This window comes from Rhineura floridana, chromosome 12, assembly GCF_030035675.1.
Source record: "Rhineura floridana isolate rRhiFlo1 chromosome 12, rRhiFlo1.hap2, whole genome shotgun sequence".
NCBI classification, from domain to species: domain Eukaryota; kingdom Metazoa; phylum Chordata; class Lepidosauria; order Squamata; family Rhineuridae; genus Rhineura; species Rhineura floridana.
Window position 1 is genome coordinate 7,568,677 of NC_084491.1, and position 22,733 is coordinate 7,591,409.

A 22,733-nucleotide genomic window follows, 5' to 3' on the forward strand; every position below is an offset into this window, starting at 1 on the left:
AATTCACTGGCAGCAAGAGAAGTCCACCCCTTATCCTGAAAAGGGCAGCCCTATGGAAACTGGGTGTGTGTGTGTCCCTGTATCATTCAAACAAAACCAGTCAACTATCCAGGAGCACAAGGGCAGGCTTACAAGAGAGGCCAATTCACCCATCAACATTTCTTTTTACAGTGGAGTCTTGCAAGGAGAGAATAACTGCATGGGAAACGGTCTTCACTTTTGCAGGAGTGCTCTCTGGATGGATGACTTCTCTTTTCTTATTTTGCATACATATAAACTGTAGCATCACTCAGGGGGGACTTCTCAGCCCCTATAAGGACCCAGCTAGCAGAGAGATATAGCTCCATTTCTTAGACCCGCCTACCCTGAATAGTCTTGCTTGAGCCCTCCCAAACAACAGCTCTGTAAGCTGCCATAGGTACTACAGTCTCTGCCTGCCTGGGTTTTCAAGCCTAAAAAGGCAATGGTACAGCAAGCGAATGGAACAAAGCCAATCCCAGCCCCCAGGAGAGCAGAAAAGGCCACTCAGAAAGACAGCCTCTGTTCCCAGCCAGGCCTGACCTTCTGTAGGACAGGATGTGGGTTTCTGCTGAAAGGGATTGATTCACATGACATTGACCCAAAGCCACAATTCCTTGACAGCGTCTTTGTCTCCCATCGAAGTGGCATGAGAGAGGGGGTAGCAATGTGGGTGTCAAACCCAGATTCTAGGGGGGGGGAAATGCCTCCTATTTAGACACAGTGAAGTTGCTGATGCTGATGTTTGGGGGGGGGAAGGGACTGAAAACTCCTGCCCTGCAGGAGCCTGTACGACTAACTCACTCTCTGTGACCCCATGGGCGAGACTTCGCTATTTAAGAACTTAAGGAGAGCCCTGCTGGGTGAGATGAATGGCCTGTCTAGTCCAGCATGCTGCTTCCCATACTGGCCAAATGGATGTCTCCAGGAAACCCCCCCCCATGGTACATGAGGACAACAGCCTTCACCAGTTGCTGTTCCCTAGCAAGCACCAGTAGCCATGCCAAGTTGATGTCCATCGCTGGCTTCTGGCAGCGACTTCCATAGTTTAACTACACATGCTGTGAAGAAGGACTTCCTCTTGTTTGTCCTGAATCTCCCATCATTCAGCTTCGTTGGATGCCCCCATTGGGATCTAGACTGGTATTATGAGAGAGGTGGGAAATTCTATTAATTTTCTCCACACCAGCCATAATTCTATACACTTTTATCATGCTCCCATCTTATTTGCCTTTTTTCTAAACATATATATATATATATATATAAATAAAATCTAAATATTGTAACCTTTCCTTGAGGGGAGTTGCTTCAGCCCATTGATCATTTTTACAGTAGAAACACACTCCCTGCTCTGCTGGTTCCAGTGCATCTCCACCTCTCTCTTCTGAAAACGGGGGCACACAATGCTAGTCAAACTCTGCCCCTTTTTACTGTAAAACCTGGTGGGAGCAGCTTCAGTGTCATTGTTTTTTAAATTCAGCTTCAAAAAGATTTTGCAACTCATCCACAGATCAACCTGTTCCCCCTCCAGGTGTGGCTGATGGAAATGCTTTGCTGTAGACGACTAATGTGCTCACAGCCTTAGTTGCCCTTTTCTTCAGCTTTTCCAGCTATTTTTGAGATGTGGCAACCAAAAACTGTGCACAGTATTCTAAGTGTGGTCGCACCATAGATTTATATAAAGGCATTATGATATTGCTGTTTTATTTTCTCTTTTCTCCAATGATCCCTAGCATGGAATTTGCTTCTTTCATAGCTGTTGTATGCCGGCTCAGTATTTTGACTGAGCTGTCCACCACTATTCCAAGATCCCTTTCATGGTCAGTCACTGACCCCTCAGACTCTATCAGCACACCGGCGGTTAGGATTTTTATTTTATTTTTTGGCCAAGGTGTGCTTAACTTACTTACACTGAACCAAGTTTGATATTTTATTGCCCATTCATGCAGTTTGGAGAGACCCTTTTGGAACTCTTTACAATCCCTTTTTATTTTTACTATCCTGAAGAATTTGGTGTCATCAGCAAACCTGGCCACCTCACTGCCTTCCACTGTGTCTAGGTTGTTTATGAACATGTTAAAAAGTGCCAGTCCCAAAACAGATCCTTGGGGGACCTTATTTAATCAGGCTTTTCAGCACAAGAAGACATATTTCATTACTGTCATCATTAGACCCAAATGTTTGTGCTTGTTCAGAACAAGTGTGAAGAATATGAACAGTTGGAGATTAAGGGACACTGGGATATTAAGTGGGGCTTGACTGTGAGTATTTCTTCTATCAGCCCATAATCTAGCCATGCTGATGAGTACAATTTTTTTTAATAGCCTATAAAAATGTGTGCTTGTTTCTGCACCTCCACAACGCCTGCTGACTTACTACGCCATCACTCAGTACTGCTCTTTCTTCAAGTCGGCCTTGTAAAGGCCACCCTGAACTTCTCAAGGCTCTAGGAAGGAGGAATGCAAAACAATATTATATGTCTAGGTCATGCTGTGCATTTAAATAATTAGCAAGAAACTTGACAAGGCAGAAACTGGTAAAAGGTGGCTTAAGCAGAGTCACAAAACTGATCAGGTTTCACAGAGACTGTGGCAATCCCATGCTGATCCCTGACAGTCCAAAGTACACTTTGCTACCAGGCACAGGTCATGGTTTTGCAAATGGGTAAAGCATGTGAGCTGTTGCATGGGTGCCTTGTGATTTAAGGCAGCCTTCCCCATTCTGGTGCCTTACAGGTGTTGTGGACAATTCCCATCCGCTCCAGCTCCACAACATCTGGAGGGCACCAGGCTGAGGAAGGTTGATCTAAGGCTTGAGCTGGGAACCTGATGGTTGAAGCCTGAGATCTGAGGTAAACTGCTCAAGACTGTGCATGCTCAACCCACAAAGTCCTTCTTCAGGGAACAGGAATGTGACACACCAGCGCTTGTGATCGGCTGGCAAATAGGGGCCTTTGGATTGGATTGGCCAAGCCAGGTGTAAAGCTGCTCTTGCCTGGCCAACAGAACAGGACCTCCTGCTTACTGCACTTCAGGGCCCAGGCCCAACTCCAGCTCATTTTCCAGTTACTAACTGCGGGGACCCTGGGCTGGGAAACCTCAGCTCTGGATCAGGTTCCTGGGTTGGCTAAGCTGCCTGTTGCTGTGGCCTCGCCTTGACACGGCATGCCGTGCACAGATTGGATGGGCTGAGTCGGCATTTTTGGGCCCCCACTGCCCCCCCCAAACTCCTGTGCAGACTTGCCCTTGTAAAAACTATTCCTCCTTGTTCACTCCTTCTCAGCCTCCCAAGTGCTTCCAACTCCACATAACCCCGTTGTGGGTTTGAATGTTAACAAATCAGCAGAAATTTCATTTCAACAGAGCATTGGAGAGGAGGGGGTGGTGGGGTGGGGTGGGGGGAGAAGAGAAAGTAATCTGTCAGATCTCTTCTCTGCTCATATCCATTCCCATCGCTCCCCATTGTGCACGTTGATTGCTTATTCTTCTCCCTTAAAAAGACGCTGTGGAGAATATTTAAACAATAGCTTAGTTGCCAGGATGAATCACAAAACATATATATAGCTAAACATACAAAAATAAGCCGCCCACCTGCACGCCTTTCTCCACGCAAAAGCACAGAAACCAAAGGAGTTTCTGCTGTGATGGGGTCTGGAATAAGCAAAGTCAGCAATTTCAAAATTACATTCAATTGCTGGAGCAGAAAACAAAGTATATGGCTCTGGTTGGCAACTTTTTTTTATTAACAAGGTGAGTGGGGGACAACGACTCTGATTTTGAACTAAGCAGACCCGAGCCAGCTCTGTTAATCAACTCATTCCCTTGAAAGCCAAAATGCAAACGACTCTGTCATCTGCACTGTGCACCACAGCCCTGATACCCTCCATACTGGCTGCAAACATCTGGAGGGCACCAGGGTTGGTAAAGGCTGATGCACATCAAAAGAGGCATCACTATTTCACCACCATCCTGCATTCGCAATATGGAGGATAATAATCTGTAAAGATTATTGGGATAATGAATATGAAGCCCTCTGAACACATTAAAAGCAAAAGAAACTGAAATGGATAGATTCACCCATCCCTAATTGGGGGGGGGGGCTGCATTTCCTCATGAGCAAACATTAAGTGGGGCATCTCATGTCAGAGGTGGGCAGGAACAGAGTAACAGATGTGACTCTTATCCTTATACAGTAGGCAGAGAAGATACAGAGGAAAACTGGCATGGGTGTGTGCCCAGGGATGGGGATGGAGCCTGTGGAGGAGCATGGTCTGGGGAGAGTCCCAAGGGCCGGAAAGAGAACTCCTTGAGTGCCGTTTTGAGTCCCGGGGTTGAGTTTCCCCACCCCTATTCTATATAAATGCAAAGTATCAGTATCATTTAGGGATATGCTCAAATTTCACAACATTCAAATTTGACACTGGATTTCCTATTTATTCGGGGGGGGGTTGCTCCTTGCAGATCGGGTTTTTTCTTAGCCGTTTTCCATGCATGAAGCAGATTTTTTTTTAGTGGCCAAATACATCGATATTAATATTGATATTTCCCTCAATATTTCAACATTAATATTGATACTTCCATGAAAATATCAATATCAATATTATTCCATTGAAAATACCAATGTTTTTAAAAAATCTATGAAAAATTGTTATTTTTTAAAATATCGGTACTCATATTGATATTTTTGCTGGGGGCGGGGGGAAATGAATCAGTATTTATAGCCAGAAGAGAACATTGATCCCTGATGAAGCTGGACAGGAAGGAAATTCATCAGGGCGAAAATCAAACCGGAACCAAAATGTGGGTCCTATCACTAGTATCAAACAGTTTTGCTATTAAAAATCAAACAAAGTAAAAGGAATGCAAAACCATCTGCATTTAATAAATGTTAAATGATTATTATTAACTGTGAGGATTCCACATTTTTTTAAAAAAATCAACAAATCCACTGGCACAGAACACATTGCATCAGGTCTGGGTCCTCTGATCCCTCATGCATGGATGACATATATGTCCCTGCCCACGTGGGAGTATATATGTGAATGGGTGGGAGATGCTGACAGCATGGCATGTGCTGGTAGTAGGACAGAAAGGGTGGATTGCCTTGAGGAGCCCTGCCTTGCTGTTGCGTGGTTTCCTGTGCAGGGATCCCGTCAGCCATGATCAACCCCAGATGCCAACAGCTATATAAAGGTTCTGGCGTCATGATCGAAGTTGGGAAATCAAAGCCGGGAAGGATCTGAACCCAGTCACACATGGCAGTCACAGAATCGCTGTGTGCACCTCCTCTCTTTCCCCTCTACCACCGGGACATTATGGCATCCAGATGGAGATAGAAAAGCTACCAAATGTCTTTGGGTGCATAGTTTTGGAAGTTTCCGAAGGGGCTGGATGCATCTCTCTAATGCAGTGGTGGGCAACCTGCAGCCTCAGGGCAACAAGCGGCCCTTGGCATAACTGGATTGGGGGGAGGGGCTAGAAGAAAGAGAGACAAAAGGAGGAGAGAGAGAGAGAGAGAGAGAGAGAGGGAGAGAGGAGTGACAATGAGAAGGAGACAGAAGGAAGTGGCAGAGAGAGAGAACAGGGTGCCCTGCCCACTTCTCGCTCCAGTCTGTGTCCACTGCAGGCATTCAATTCCCTGTCTCAGTAACCTATTAGAATTCTTTGAGAGTGTCAACAAACATATAGATAGAGGTGATCCAGTGGACATAGTGTACTTAGACTTTCAAAAAGCGTTTGACAAGGTACCTCACCAAAGACTTCTGAGAAAGCTTAGCAGTCATGGAATAAGAGGAGAGGTCCTCTTGTGGATAAGGAATTGGTTAAGAAGCAGAAAGCAGAGAGTAGGAATAAATGGACAGTTCTCCCAATGGAGGGCTGTAGAAAGTGGAGTCCCTCAAGGATCGGTATTGGGACCAGTACTTTTCAACTTGTTCATTAATGACCTAGAATTAGGAGTGAGCAGTGAAGTGGCCAAGTTTGCTGACGACACTAAATTGTTCAGGGTTGTTAAAACAAAAAGGGATTGCGAAGAGCTCCAAAAAGACCTCTCCAAACTGAGTGAATGGGCGGAAAAATGGCAAATGCAATTCAATATAAACAAGTGTAAAATTATGCATATTGGAGCAAAAAAATCTGAATTTCACATATATGCTCATGGGGTCTGAACTGGTGGTGACTGACCAGGAGAGAGACCTCGGGGTTGTAGTGGACAGCATGATGAAAATGTCGACCCAGTGTGCGGCAGCTGTGAAAAAGGCAAATTCCATGCTAGCGATAATTAGGAAAGGTATTGAAAATAAAACAGCTGATATCATAATGCCGTTGTATAAATCTATGGTGCGGCCGCATTTGGAATACTGTGTACAGTTCTGGTCGCCTCATCTCAAAAAGGATATGATAGAGTTGGAAAAGGTTCAGATGAGGGCAACCAGAACGATCAAGGGGATGGAGCGACTCCCTTATGAGGAAAGGTTGCAGCATTTGGGGCTTTTTAGTTTAGAGAAAAAGCGGGTCAGAGGAGACATGATAGAAGAGTATAAAATTATGCATGGCATTGAGAAAGTGGATAGAGAAAAGTTCTTCTCCCTCTCTCATAATACTAGAACTCATGGACATTCAAAGAAGCTGAATGTTGGAAGATTCAGGACAGACAAAAGGAAGTACTTCTTTACTCAGCGCATAGTTAAACTATGGAATTTGCTCCCACAAGATGCAGTAATGGCCACCAGCTTGGATGGCTTTAAAAGAAGATTAGATAAATTCATGGAGGACAGGGCTATCAATGGCTACTAGCCATGATGGGTGTGCTCTGCCACCCTAGTCAGAGGCAGGATGCTTCTGAAAACCAGTTGCCGGAAGCCTCAGAAGGGGAGAGTGTTTTTGCACTCGGGTCCTGCTTGCAGGCTTCCCCCAGGCACCTGGTTGGCCACTGTGAGAACAGGATGCTGGACTAGATGGGGCAATGGCCTGATCCAGCAGGCTCTTCTTATGTTCTTATGTTCTTATGACAGGTTGCCCCCAAAGGAATGTAGCCCTCAACAGAAAAAAAAAGGTAGTTCACCTGGGCTGCAATGTGTGTCAGAATTTAAATCTGTAAGGGCCCCTTCTACAAACAGAGACAGTTTGTAGGGCCAACATGGCTTTGCATTCTCTGCCAGCACCAGGCTCCCCTGTGGGTTACATTTATGTTGCCTTCCCTTCTGGGCAGACATGCTCTTACTAGTAGTGGCTCAGCTACATGGAAAACTCATCTGCCTCTGTTTTGGTGTTCCAGTCTGGAGGTTGTGATGGCCACCAACTTGGATGGCTTTAAAAGAGGATCAGACAAATTCATAGAGAATAAGGCTATCAATGGCTACTAGCCGCAAGGGCTCCATGCTCTGAGGCAGTACGCTTCTGAATATCAGTTGATGGAAAACGCAGGAGAGAGCGCTCTTGCATTCTGGTCCTGTTTGTGGATTTCCCACAGGCATGTATGTGATTGGCCACTGTGAGAACAGGATGGTGGACTCGATGGGCCATTGGCCTGATCCACCAGGTTCCTCTTCTGTTGTCAGTGGTGAGTATACAGCCCTCTGAGGAACAGTGCCAGGCTGCTATCCGGAGATGTATTCTGTCACTAACCATACAAGTCACTATGAGAATTAAGATGCTTTCTGTGTGGAACAGCTTGATTTTCTTACCTTCTAATTTATAGACAAATTCATGGAGGATAAGGGTATCAAAAGCTAGTAGCCACAGTGGCTATGCTCTGCCTCCACAGTTGGAAGAAGTATGCTTCTGAATACCAGTTGCTGGAAGTTCTGTTCCTGCTTTCCGGCTATCCATAATGGGTATCTGGTTGGCCACTGTGAGAACAGGATGCTGGACTAGATGGGCCACTGGCATGTTCCAGCAGGTCTCTTTGAATGTTCTTATGACAGGCAATGGCTTTTAGGAAAGCTGGGAGTACAGCAGATGTCCTTATAGGCTCTGCGCAAGGAAAGAATGAGAAACCTGCGGTTCTCCGGATGCTGTTCGTCTCCAGCTCCCGACATCCCCAGCCAGCAAGGCCAGTGGTCAGGAATGATGGGAGCTGTAGTTCAGCAACATCTGAAGGGCCACACAGGTTCCCACCCCTGGTGTAAGGGGTTAAACCTGTATTTTAAAGCTAAAGACAAAATCTGCCTCTACTTATCTACAGGACTCAAAGAAGCTGGGTCATGACATAGTAACAGATATAAATCTTGAGATGATTTGAAAATTTGTTTCTTCTATATATCTCATGTATACTCTGCCTTTTCTCCAAAGAGCTCAAGGCAGCCTGCATGGTTCCCCCTCTCCACCACATTTTATCCTTACAACAAGCTTGTGATGTAGGGTAGGCTGAGGAAGAATGCAGACCCAAGGCCTTCCAGTGAGCTTCATGGTGAGTGGGTATTTGAACTTGGGTCTCTCTGGTCCTGCTCTGGTACTCTACAACTCCTGGAGTGGACCAGTTCCTATGTATTACTTCCCTCCTCCCACAAATGTTCAAGGGTTGTTGTTTTTGTCCCGCTTTTGTTGTGCTATAGTGCAAGCAGCAAGAATCCCCAGCCCATAAGAAGGGAAGCAGATATGTCAATAATATTCTCAGTGCAAATTATCATCCACATCACATCACATCTTTATTTTTTTCGGTCTTTGACCAGCCATAATCATCCACATGAGTGTTTTTAGTTTTAATGTGGTGCATGGAACCCTGGGATTTCTTGGAAACTAATCAGGGATTCCTCATCAAGATGCTCAGTAATGGTGAACAAGACTCTCTGAAAGATAGCTTGTCCACCACTGTAGACCTTTCCCTGCACTGCATAGCCCATAGGAGAGTTCTGAGTGTGTTCCAGGTTCATGGGGGCCCAGTAAGCCTGGCCAGAGCTCTGCACCCTAAAAGTGTCCCAGAATCCTTTGCAATAAGCAGAAGCTCAGAGGCAGACATGTAAAACTTCCTTGGCAGTCACATTGACATAGAAAGAGCTCTTTGGCCACACATATACACAGCTGCTGGTCTACACAGATGTTTCATGATCCATAAACAGGATACAACATAAATCTGTTTGTAAACGTAAAACCCATATCCAATATTCCAAGAAAGCTCATAAGAAGAACATAAGAAGAGCCTGTTCCTTTTATGCTGGAAGAATCCCCAAAAAAAACCAACTAACCCAGATGGGACCAAAATGAGTTTTCCCACACTTTCCCACACTAACCTGGATCTCTTCTTGCCAAGGGCTCATTGCCACCTGCATCTTTCCCAGCAGCTTTGTAATGAAACACAGGCTCAAGTTTCTGCGCAGTTGTCTAGGGAGAAAGCATGAGAACGCATTAGCCTCTCCAATCCTATACTAAAAAGCCTTCCTTTCCTTCTGCTGCGGTGGGCCGGCTCTGCCAGGGAGGGTGGCAGAAGCTTGGTACTATGGAAGGTATAGTTTGATGGTGGCTCACAAGCCTCCTGCTAAATCATTGGCCACAGCTCCATCTCTCACTGGCTCTCAGCTTCAGATACATTAGCCTCTCTGTGAGCAGTTTTCCGCTGAAAAGCGGGATAAAAATTATTTAACTAACTAAATTTGGACTCTGCTCTGAGATATACTTGGTCCACTGGTTTTGCACCAGCGGAACATTGTTGCACAAGAGAATGCATAAGTAGGTTGCTGGTAACTTTATGCGCAATCTGTTGCACGATGAGTTTCCGCTAGCACAACATTGGATTCCTGTGTTGCACATCAAAACTCAGCCATCTGCAAGCATAAGAGCCCTTGCACTAGTGGTCAGAGAATGCTGAATGTAGCCTACTGGTTCTGTGCGACTCTTTATCATCTCCTAGCATAAGTGCATAAGGCTGGCACTTTTGACCTTTCCCTTGACACTCACTTAGAATCAAGTCATAAGCCAGCTATATTCAAACCCCAAGCAGCAGCAGTTTAATTAAATCAGCTATACATACTGTATATTCTTCTGACAATGCAAATTGGCAAGGTGCCCCTTTGCTGATGGTGATGCCACTGGCCAGCTGCGCTGGGAAGCTGGGATTCCTGTGCCACTAACATTAAAGTAGATTCCATCTCCCTCAAGGCCAAGCTAGGCAAGATGTAAAAGCAGTTTAACCCTACCATCCCTCCACACCATTTCCCAGATGTAAATGGTTCTGGGACTCCTCCAGAGAACCATGGAGGGGCCCTTCTGCACCCTTGGGATTAATTTACCATTCCTAAATGGCAAGGGTACAGCTGGTATAGCACAGTGGGGAGGAGAGCCTGGCTGGGAGTCCAGAGTCTGTCAGTCCAAATCCCCGTTCGTGTCTCCTGGGCGTCAAGGGCCAGCTAAAGATCACCCCCACGGGGAGTGGCTCGGGGGTTACGTGCCCTGCCACATGTGCAGCCATGGGCAAGCTGCATAGTCCCAAGGAGCCCAGTTGCTCCCCAGCTGGCAGTTGCGGACAAGGAAGGGGCTGGCTTGTGCAGCGGTGGCAAGCTGATCAGGCCCTAGCCAGCTGGGGAGGACTAGCCTCAGAGGGAGGCAATGGGAAACCCCCTCTGAATACCGCTTACCATGAACACCCTCTTCATTGGGTCGCCATAAGTTGGGATCGACTTGAAGGCAGTCCATATACAAATGGCAAGGGAAGGGAACCTCACTCTTGGGTCCCAGATGTGGCCCTCCAGGCCTTGCTGGGCCTCGGGACCATTCCCAGGCATGCCCCCTCTCCCCAGCTCTACATACCCTCCTCCAGTGTTTTTGCCTGGCTGGAATGTACCCTTGAACAAGCTTCTTGCTTGCCTGGGTGGAGGATGGAGAGGGGTGCGTGAGCAAGTGTGGAAATGAGCTTCCGGTACAAAGGTAATGTTTGCATTCCTTGCTCCGCCCACTTTTGCCTCTGGCCCTGCCCACTACTGGCATGTGGCCCCAATAAGGTTGCCCAAAGGGAATGCGGCCCTCAGGCTGAAAACCGTTCCCCCTCCCGCTATATGGGCAGAGAGAGGAGGAATGTTTTCTCTGCTCTGTCGGGCATAAAGTGGGGGATGTGTCAAACATGATGGCGTAGTGAAAGCAGGCATAAAATAAAGGGGATTTGCAGGTGTTCTTCAGTCATGCCATGAATCTGCCTTCCTCCCAGCGTCGCAATTCACACGAGAGAAACAGGCCAGCAAACTGAGCACCAATTCAGCTGCCGCCTTTAAAGGGTCATTTGCACCACTTATCTGTTTACATGCCCCCCGCCCTTCATCTCCTTCAGCAAATACCGGGGTTCTGGGAGGGGGGGATTGTAACTTCACAAGCAGTACCAGTCACAGCTGGCTTTTGCTGAATTTGTGCCCCCCCCCCCCGGCTGCCAGACTTTGACTCTGGTGATGAAAAAAGGTTTGAACTGAACAGAGCAAAGGCACTTTGAAATGGGACCCTCTGCTCTACAAAATTACACTTTCGTTCTTCCTGTTTCAAGGTACCTTTCAGCTCTTCTATGAGCATACCATTTGGGAATCCCTGTTGTAAATGAAAAAGTATTTTCTAGCACAGCCTTCGCCAACTTGGTGCCCTCCAGATGTTTTCCCATCAGTCCCAGTCAGCTCAGCTGGCTGGGGCTGATGGGAGCTGTAGTTCAAAAGACCTGGAGGGGCACCAGGTTGGCGAAGGCTGCTCTAGCAGATCTTTTGAGTGTAGCGAACACATACTGCAGCACTTAATTCCTGAATAAACCATTGAGACTTCCTTGTGGGTTTTGTTCTTCTGTGCTGTTCCTCACTGCTGAAAGGGGAACCCTTTTGTTTTCTTCAGCTGAGGGTGTGTTCACACCAGCTGTCCTTTTGTGGATTGTGCAAATATGAGAAGTACCATGCGCAACCTTGCAACTTAGCAGTGCTGCTTCACTTACTACAGGACTCCTCCTACAGGCAGCTTCTTCACTGCGTATGCACAGGCTTCAATCTACATGGAGATTTCACAAAAATTCTAGATTTCCCCCCTACTTTTTTAATATATACGAAAGGAATTATTATTGTTACTACTACTACTACTGAGAGCCAGTGTGGTGTAGTGGTTAAGGTGTTGGACTAGGACCTGGGAGACCAGGGTTCGAATCCCCACACAGCCATGAAGCTCACTGGGTGACCTTGGGCCAGTCACTGCCTCTCAGCCTGAGGGAGGCAATGGCAAACTCCTTCTGAATACCGCTTACCATGAAAACCCTATTCATAGGGTTGCCCATAAGTCAGAATCGACTTGAAGGCAATCCACTACTATTACTACTACTACTACTAATACTACTACTAGAATTTATTACCCATCCTTCTCCCAGATGTCCCAGGGTGGGTTACAACATTATATAATGTGCACAGCCCTAATTTTATATATTTGTTTAGAATAATTGTACACTGTCCTTCTGAAAAATATTTCCCCAGGGCAGTTTACAGTACTGGATTACAACTCCCACCAGCCCCAGCCACAAGACCAATGGTCAGGAATAATGGGAATTGTGGTCCAGCAACATCTGGGGACCTAAAGGTTGGGAAAGGCTGGTCTAACCTCTCCTGATTCGGATGGAACAGAGAGAAAGAACTGGATGTCATCTCCATATTGGTGACACCTGACTCCAGTTCTCCTGAGGACAGCTCCCAGCTGTTTCATATAGGGCTCATCCAGACGACTGCAAAATGTGTGACACGCCCGCTATGTGTGTTCATTATTTTTCAGTCGTCCAAATGATGTCTCGCACTGTTACGCATTTTCGCGGGTTAAATCCGCTCCTTGCAATACCGGCAAAAATGCGATTTGCTCTTTAAAATTGGGAATCATCCACTGTACCTTCAGGAGTTAGGATGCAATACCACGGACTTTACAGCTGATGAGTGGTTCTTGGGCATTTCCCCTTGCCCCTTCTCCTCATTCCAGCCAATCACGTATCTGCATTTTTGCGCATGTGCGAGAATAAGCCCAGGAAAATTGAAACAATCATCGCAATGGTGGGGTGTTGGGGGGGGTCTGTAACTACTGCGCAGGTGCATTTTATTCTTTGCCAGCCTGCAAACTGGGCGGCCGCTCTGGGTGAGATCTGCAATGCACAGCAAGCAAGAAAGGGGGGATGGTCGGTTTCAGCCTGCCTCCAGAAAGCTTTGTCAATTTCATTCTACTTGCTGGGGGTTTTGCTTCAAATCAGAAAAGCATACATTTGTTTAAGTGTAATATGGCAAATACAAACAAGAAAAGGGCTGCTGGTCGGTTTCACGCCTGCTCCGGAAAGCTTTGTCTTCATTCTCCGTGGGAAGGAAAGGGAGAAGGGTGTGTGTGACACCTTTCTTGCTTTTTTGGAGAAATAAGTGCAATTGCAAGCGTGTGTATCTCCTTAAATATCAATAAAGGCAGAAAACCATACATTCGTTGAAGTGTAATATTGCAAATACAAACAAGGCAGGCGTGAAACCAACCAGCAGCCTTTCCTTCCCAGGCGAGAACTTCTTTACAGCCATATTGTGCTTCCTTGCAAAGGGGGAGAGGAGCATACATAATTTTTTTGCTGACCAATTGGTTGATAGGGGGAGGTTTTAGAGGCGGAGCTTGGAAAAAGCGAAAAGAATGTAGGGGTCTTACCGCTGCGGGTGCGGGTGCAAAAAAGGGTTTATTTTTAATTAGGAAAGAGCGAACTAAAAGGCAAAGTGAGGACTATCAGATGACAAACCGAATATAGAAACCGTGGATTATCCTGCTCCGTTTGGATAAGCCCATAGATGTTAAATGGCATGGGGGATGAGATGGAACCCTGTGGGACACCACAGGTTAACTCCCATGATGCCAGATAGCAGCTTCCCATAACTACGTTCTGGAAAAGGCCTTGGAAGTAAGAGCAGAACCACTGAAACACAGTAACCCCAACCCCCACCTCCCTGAGACACTCCATGATACTATTAACACCCATTGATATATCTGTTTTACATTAATTTGTCTAATCCCATTTCTAAGCCATTGGCAATCACCACATCTTATGGCAGCAAATTCCAAACATGTAATTATGTGTAGTATATGATGAAGTACTTTTTTTGTTTGCCCTGAATCTCCTGACAATCAATTTCACCTAGCTGTGGGCATTTTAAGGAATATAAAATAAAGAGGTTTCCTGTAGCACTGTGGATCCTGTTTCCAGAGTTGTCCAGCGTGACCTCTGACTGAGCAAGTTCTTTATATTCCTCAGTTTCTGTTGGAAGTGGGGCAAGAGCAACTCTTGTTTTGTTCTTTTGTTTATGTTCCAGAAGGGAGATAGAGTTAGGGTCCTCCAGATGGATAGGCTTGATTACCTTTACCTGTGATGCTCTGGCTGACTTCCTTCCGTCGCTAGACTGATATGCTTAGGGAAGCTTATCTGCCCCTCCTCCTTCCGCCCTTTCCCATCTTCTCTTCTTCCACTGTCCAAGAGAGAGGAGACATCATTGTTTCTGCTCTCTCTCTCCTGAGCAATGAGGGCAACTCCCAAACCTGGGTGTTGTGCCTCCAACTTAGTTAGTTAGAACTAGGTATACCTTTCCTATCTACTATGTATTTCTATAAATAAAGTAGCTTTTCTTATTTTACTAAGTCTTAAGTCTCAGTGATCTCAATGCAGGGTAAAAGCCTGCTTTCTTAGGTAAACGCACACACTGGCACACACGCATTTCAGACCGCTGACGTTGTCTGCTAACAAATATATAAATTTACACATCAGTTTCTCCATCTGAAATTTGGAAATGGCTCACCCTATAACAGCAAAGGAAGAGTTGGTGGACAGATAAAGGGTGTTTAATCCTAATGTGGTTCAGGTTTACACAGCAATCCTGAGTTCCAGGACTCCCATGTAAGTGTGCATTGGATTGCAGCCCAAAAGTCTCATGCTGGCAAGCCTCAGAAATGGGGAGAGAAGCGTCATCATTGCACAACGGACACGAGTCCCCAATTATAATACCACAACTGCAGTAGACTTTGCAGCCATTTTTCTCCTAATCTAACTAATGAAGTAATAATGAGTCCATTGCTGGCAGGGATCCAAGCCGTGTAAATTGCTGAGCTGAGCTTGCCCCATATGGCTCTCTCTGGTGCTCATAGTTCTCTGGCTCCCTCCAGGATTGCAGGTTCTTAGGACTGCTTCAAATATCCCTTTCTCAGGGCAGGGAAGTTAGGGCTCTTCCAGGTGAATGGTTCTGTGGGTGACTGGATCAGCATGCCAGACAATCAGCAGTCTTGACAGGGAAGGGGAGGGAATGTGCCAATCATTCGTAGTGGGATTAGTACACGTGCCAAGTGGCACAGCAGGGATTGCATCAAGATAGTTTCACTGAATAGCATTCAAAATCCTACCTTAGTTAGAAGCCCTATTGTGTGTACTCTGCTACAGTTATATACTGTGGTGTATGAGATATGTATGTATAAAATATATAATAATAATCCAAATTCTCTGTTGAGAAAAAACAGTATTCTGCAATCTGTGTATATTATGCAAATTAAAACATGCAATATATATATAATTTTCTGACAATATAATCCAAATTCTGTACTGAGAAAAAATTGGGATTCTGCAATCTGTGTTTGTTATGCTATATGGGTTTGTGTGTGTGTGTGTGTATATGACAAGATCATCCAAATTCTGTGTTGAGAAAAAATGGGATTCTGCAATCTGTGTATTGTTTACATAATTTATTCTATAATTTGTACTACTTTGCGCCATTTAATCTGGTGGAAAGGAGCAAAGGGTTGCAGAGGTTACTGAAAGCTCTACCCATGAACTCTGGAAAACGACATGCACTTCAGCAGTGGAATATGCTGGCTAGGGAAGATATAGCACGTCTTCTAGAATTTTTCAAGACAAGGTTGGACACGAATCTGTCACAGCTGCTTTATGTCCAGGAAATCCTGTGTCACAGAGAAGGAGGTTAGCCTAGATGGTTCCCTGGGTTCCTTCCAATTCTTAAAGGTTTTTTTATGGTTCAGCAAAAACAAAAGAGTTCAACAAAAGTCTTGCAGGCCTTAAAAAAAAAGGTCTTCCCCACACCACTCCTTGAGAGCACCAGAGTTTTATGCTACTGTTGTGGGCAGGCTAGGTGCGTCACAAACCCTGTGACACCACCAGGGCATCACCCTTCTCTTGTGGCAACAATCCCTTCAAGAAAGGCTGCCTTAATTAACGGGAGCAGCACTGCAAGTTGATGAAGCTGCTGTTCCATTGAGGTGGTGGATATTCTAGCTGGCTAACCAGCCTTATTAACAATGTGGGATTTCCTGGGCATCAAAGGTTAGGTACATAGGAAACCTTACTATACTGAGTCAGACCACTGGTCCATCTACATTGACTGGCAACAGCTCTTCAGGATTTCAGCCAGGGGTCTCTCCCAGCCCTTCCTGAAGGCAGCAGGGATTAAACCTCAGACCTTCTGCACACAAGGCTGACACTCTGCTGCTGAGCTAAGGCCCTTCTCCAATGCTCCAGATGTGGGGTTTGGCCTGTGGGGGTAGTGAGGCTCTCCCTACCTTGAGAAACAGAAGCTTAAATAGGAGCTATCTTGGAGGTCCTGGGCTTAGTGGATTCTGGGGTTTGCACAAATTCTGTCTTGAGGCTCACATCTCACTGCCTGTACTGGCTGTTCTTTCTTTCACTCCCACCTCATCAACTTGTGGATGCAAAAAATAAAGAGGTTTTCACAAAGATATTTTGTACCACCATGCTTTTATACTCCAGTGCCCTGAAAATATCCTGCTCGTATATCCTGGAAAAGAGCACATGCTTAAGGTTGTAATCCAGAGGTAGCCAATTTAGGGCTTTCCTAACCCGATGTTGTGGCTGGGGTTCCATTTAGATCTCATATAACCCCTGGTTTAAAACAGCTGCATTGGTTGTAAGTTTGTTTCTGGATCCAATTTAAAGTGCTCACGCTACTGTTTAAAGCCATAAATGACAGGCCCCAAATATCTGTAAGGCCACCTCCTTCCCTGCAGACCCTCTTGGGTGTTGAGATCAGCAGAGAGGGCCCTCTTGAGAGTTCCTGCACCCTCAGAGGTTTGTAGGGTGGTGGCCTGGGAGAGGGCATTCTCTGTGGTGGCCCCCAAGTTCTGGAATTCCTTCCCCACAGAGGTGGTTCTGGCACTTTCACTGCACAGCTTTTGTTGTGTGCTAAAGATGCACCTCTTCAGCCTGGCTTTTATTTATTTTATTATTGAATTTATATATTGAATTTATAACCTTTCCTCTAAGCAGCTCAAGGTGGCGTAAAAAATATTCTCACAAACACCCTGTGAGGTAGGTTAGGCTGAGAGACAAGTGACTGGCCCCAAGGTCACCCAGTGAGCTTCATGGCCGATTTGAACCCTGGTCTCCCAGGTCCCAGTCCGACACTACTTTCTACTTGTAAATGTAACTTGTTTTTAATACTGTATTTTATATTGTTGTGATCTGCTCTGGGACCTTTTGGTGAAGGACAGGTAATAAATTTTATCATCAACACTGTCATCATCATCATCATCACAATCGTTGTGTGGAACCTCTAGATCAGGGGTGGGGGACTTTCGGCCCTCCAAATGTTGCTGAACTACAACTTCCCTCAGCCTCAGTAAGCATGGCCAACGGCCATGGATTTATTTATTTATTTATTTATTTGTTTGTTTCATTTTTAAACCGCCCATAGCGAGTAGCTCTCTGGGCGGTGTACAAAAAGATTAAAATACAGAATATCACAATAAATAAACAGCAAACAAAAAAGATTTAAAATTATAACATTAAACGCTTAAAATGCCTGGGAGCATAGCCAGGTCTTAACCTGGCGCCGAAAAGATAGAAGCGTCGGCGCCAGGTGTACTTCTTCGGGGAGGCTGTTCCACAGTTTGGGGGCCACTACAGAAAAGGCCCTAGATCGAGTAACTGTCCTCCGGGCTTCCTGATGGGTTGGTACCCGGAGGAGGGCCTTAGAGGCTGAGCGAAGTGACCGGGTCGGTTCATAGCGGGAGAGGCGTTCCACAAGATACTGCGGTCCCACGCCGTGTAAGGCTTTATAGGTCAAAACCAGCACCTTGAATCTGGCTCGGAAGCAAATGGGTAGCCAGTGCAAACGGGCCAGAACAGGTGTTATATGCGCTGACCGGCTGGTCCCCGTCAGCATTCTGGCTGCTGCGTTTTGCACTAGCTGAAGCTTCCGAACTGTCTTCAAGGGCAGCCCTACGTAGAGCGCATTACAGTAATCCAACCTAGAAGTTACCAGAGCATGAACAACTGAGGCGAGGTCATCCCTGTCCAGATAGGGGCGTAGCTGGGCTACCAACCGAAGGTGGTAGAACGCATTCCTTGCCACCGTGGCCACTTGCGCCTCAAGAGACAAGGAAGGATCGAAAAGAACCCCAAGACTACGAACCTGTTCCTTCAAGGGGAGTGTAACCCCATCTAGAACAGGGTAAACATCCACCATCTGGGCAGGGAAGGCATTCACCAACAGTGTCTCAGTCTTGTCTGGATTGAGTCTCAGTTTATTGGCTCTCATCCAGTCCATTATCGCAGTCAGGCAGTGATTCAGCACATCCACAGACTCACCTGTAGAAGATGAAAAGGAGAAATAGAGCTGCGTGTCATCAGCGTACTGGTGGCAACGCACTCCAAAACTCCTGATGACCGCACCCAGAGGCTGCATGTAGATGTTAAAAAGCATGTGGGACAAAACCGACCCCTGAGGGACTCCACAATGGAGAGTCCAAGGTGTCGAGGAATGTTCCCCAAGTACTACCTTCTGGCGACGATCCGCCAAGTAGGAGCGGAACCACTGCCAAGCAGTGCCTCCAACTCCCAACTCCGCGAGTCTCCCCAGAAGGATACCATGGTATCAAACGCCGCTGAGAGATCAAGGAGAATCAACAGAGTCACACTCCCTCTGTCCCTCTCCCGACAAAGGTCATCATACAGGGTGACCAAGGCTGTTTCAGTGCCAAAACCAGGCCTAAAACCGGATTGAAACGGATCCAGATAATCGGTCTCATCCAAGAGCACCTGGAGTTGACCGGCGACCACCCACTCCAGAACCTTGCCCAAAAAGGGGACATTCGCCACCGGTCTATAATTGTTCAAGTTATCTGGGTCTAAGGAAGGTTTCTTTAAAAGAGGTCTCACTACTGCCTCCTTGAGACTACTAGGGACCACTCCCTCACTCAAGGAGGCATTTATCACTTCCTTGGCCCAGCCGGTGGTAGTAGTCCTGCTAGCCTTCACTAGCCAAGATGGACAAGGATCTAGAGCAGACGTGGTCGCCTGCACCAATCCAAGCACCTTGTCCACTTCCTCAAGCTGCACCAACTGAAACTCATCCAATAATGAAAGACAAGACTGTGTTCTGGACACTTCAATGGATTCGTCTGTCATAACATCGGAGTCTAGGTCCCTACGGATGATGGAAGCTGTAGTGAAGCTACATCTGGAGGACCAAAGGTTCCCCTGCTCTAGGCCACATCCACACCATACATTTATTCCACTATTATTCCACTTTCAACAGTCCTGGCTTCCCCCAGAGAATCCTGGGAAGGGTCATTTGTGAAGGGTGCAGAGAGTTGTGAGGAGATTCCTAGTCTCTCCTCACAGAGCTGCAGTTGTCAGAGTGGTTTTTACAGTCAACCCCTCTTCCCAGAGACCTCAAGGAGCTTCAAGGCTTTGTTCTCACTAAAGTGGCAAGCCTAGGCTAGTTCAGGGGTGGCATGAGTGTTTGATACAATCAGGCATCTGTCGAGGGTCCACACCCAAGCCGGGGACAAAAGCCCCTTGAACCTTCTCCCATCTCTTCACTATTGCAACCTGCTTGTTCACCTGCCTCTTGCTCTGGCCTGGGCAACCGCAGTGGTGGTGAGGAGGAGCGGTAGATGCCACTGCTTGCTTGCTCATTGACTTTGTCCCTGGCAAACAAGCAGGTGGTAGCAATGAGGAGGAAGAACAGCAATAGGAGACCGTAGGACACGACTGGGGAACCTTTGGCCCCCCAGATGTTGTAGGAGTGCAACTCCCATCAGCCCTTGAATATCAGGCAGGCGCCATCTCTGTTATCTTTTCGGCACCTATTGAAGACTTTCCTCTTTCAACAAGAATTTTAAGTTGAGACCTATCTCAGTCTGCGTCTGTGTTGGAATTGCTTTTTAATATATTTTAAAAAACCTTTTCCTCCCTAAACAATATGTTTTTAACCCTTTTTATTTAAGATGTTTTAAAAGCTTTTTTAAAAAATATGTTTTTAAGTTGTTTTGCTTTAATGTATTTTAAGGTCCGTTTTTATGATGTTTTAAAAAGTTTTCACTGCTTTTGTTTGCCGCCCTGGGCTCCTGCTGGGAGGAAGGGCGGGATATAAATCAAATAATAAATAAATAAATAAAGCCCCAGTCAGCATGGCCAGTGGTCAGGGATGATGGGAGCTGTAGTTTGGCAACATCTGGAGGGTCAAAGGCTCCCTACACCTGCCCTAGATTCAGAGGCAGCACATCTCTGCACACCTTCACCTCCTGCTTGTGGGCTTCCTGGGGAAATCTGTTTTGCCCATGTGAAGCAAGATGCTAGAGTAGACTAAATGCACCTTAATCATGGGGCTCTTAGGGTGTTTAAAGGTAGACACAGACATAATTCAAAACACTAAACCAGCCTTCCCAACCTAATGTTCTCTAGAAATTTTGATGTACAACTCCCAACTCTGGCTATGCTGACCGGGGCTGATGAAAGTTATAGTTCAGGAGTAGCCAATCTAGTGCCTTCCAGACTTTTTTGGACTACAACTCCCATCATCCCTGGCTATTGAATATGCAGACTGTGGCTTTTGGGAGCTGCAGTCCCAAACATCTGGAGGATACCATGGTTGGGGAAGACTACACCATGAAAAACTCAAAATCTATGCCCCTCCCAATCATGTACATTCTCTCAGTACCGTTGAAGGACCTTCTTGTTCCTTTAGAACCTGCATATTTTTTGAGATCATGTTGTAGATGACTACTGGGAACAGGGTCTTTCTGTAGTGGTGCCCTAGACTTAGAAATACTCCTCTCAGAAGTACTGGCTTGGTACAACTCTTTAATCTTTTCGGCTCCAACTTAAAACTGTTTTCATCTTTCCAGATTATTAATATTAAATTAAATTAAATTAATATTCCACCCTTCCAAATGAGCCCAGAGCAGCAAACAAATGCTAAAACAATTATAGGAGACAGGTGCCATCACTGTTGTCTTTTTGGTGCCTCCTGAAGAATTTCCTCTTCCAACAAGCCTTTTAAGTAGAGATCTTTCCCAGTCTGCATCTGTATTGGAATTGTTTTCAAGATGTTTTTATTGATTTATTGCTTGTTGTTTTATGCCCTGTGCTCTTTTGGGAGGAAAGGCAGATTTGTTGTTGTTGTTGTTGTTAATAACAACAGTAATAATAACAACGTCTACAAACAATTCCAAATCAGATGCAGACTTGTTATTTTGTTGCTATTAAGATAATTACGATTTGTCAGATTTCTTACCCGCCCTTCACCATACGGTCCCAGAGTGGGTTACAACAATGTAAAAATACAATATTAAAATCAGCTGCACGTAGCTGCTGTTTTCTTTTATATTTTCTTCTTCTTTTCTTTTTTTGGGGGGGGGGAAGATTTTCTTTTTTTCTTTTTTTTACAAATTGTGTTCAGATGTTATTGTTCATGTTTCATCATCCATAAGCTACCTTGGAGGCTTGAAGGGCAGGAAAAAAGTTTTACACACAAACGAATATAAACAAATAAATAAATTGAATTTCAGAATTTGGATAGCTCTGCTATAGAGTGCAGATGCAACTGTGAGGAATTGGGATGGGGGGGCAGCCCAAGAAATTGTGCAGTTTTGAAGCAAAGGATAAATGGCACCCCTGTTTCATATACAGAATCTGACCAGAGTGACGGCTGAATCCTGCTTCAGTACTGTTGATGGGGCAGCAGCCTCTACCACACAAGGACAACAACCTAATGTAGGAGAGGACAGGTGGGGCTGCACACAGCTTTGTCTTTTAAGACTTCATTGCCACCTGAAGCTGCCTAATGGTTGGGCCAGTCCAGTGGGAAACTGCCAAAGCCAAACAGCCCTGACCATACCGGGGACTGTGTGTGTCTCCTGCATGGGAGCACCAAAAAGCTGCGTAATGTCTGCAGAATTCATTTTCCTGAGAATCTTGGTAGGGGCAAAGCTTGGTGAATCCCAAGCACCAGTCCACACAAGTGCCTCCTCTCTACTAGTCTTCATGGGGGCCCCACTGCAGTGCAGGTTTCAGGTTTAGGGCCTTGGGCAAGACACTTCCTTTTTTTTTTTTTTACAATAATTTTTATTCAAATTTTCATAAAACCAACAAAACAAAATAAAAAAACATAACACAATAAAAATAAAAAAATTGACTTCCGATTTGTCACAGATCAGCTATAAATACATAATATATATCAAACCTGTCCCTTAATACACACAAAATCACTTTTCTCCATAGTCTATCTTAATTAATCGTCAAATCCCATTGTCATCATTTCATTTTTATCTTTCGACAAAAAGTCTAAGAGAGGCTTCCATTCCTTAAGAAATGTATCTGTCGATTTTTCTCTAAGTAAACATGTCAATTTATCCATCTCTACTAAGTCCATTAATTTCAATAGCCATTCTTCCATTGTTGGTGTTGATTCCATTTTCCACTTTTGTGCATATAATAATCTTGCTGCCGTAATCATATATAATATT

At 45.6% G+C, this 22,733-nt stretch overlaps 1 protein-coding gene across 5 annotated transcripts in view; it reads right to left on the reverse strand.

Annotated features, from left to right (window-relative positions):
* FAM178B (family with sequence similarity 178 member B) overlaps window positions 1-22,733 on the reverse strand; it is a 255,029-nt gene that overhangs the window by 78,436 nt on the left and 153,860 nt on the right. For 4 of the 5 annotated variants that reach the window (XM_061593084.1, XM_061593082.1, XM_061593085.1 and 1 more), the window contains exon 13: window positions 9,248-9,338. The exons of the other annotated variant lie outside the window; for it this stretch is intronic. In XM_061593084.1, the coding sequence (XP_061449068.1) occupies window positions 9,248-9,338 (91 nt within the window). The remainder of the gene's footprint in view (window positions 1-9,247; window positions 9,339-22,733) is intronic. 5 annotated transcript variants of the gene reach the window in all.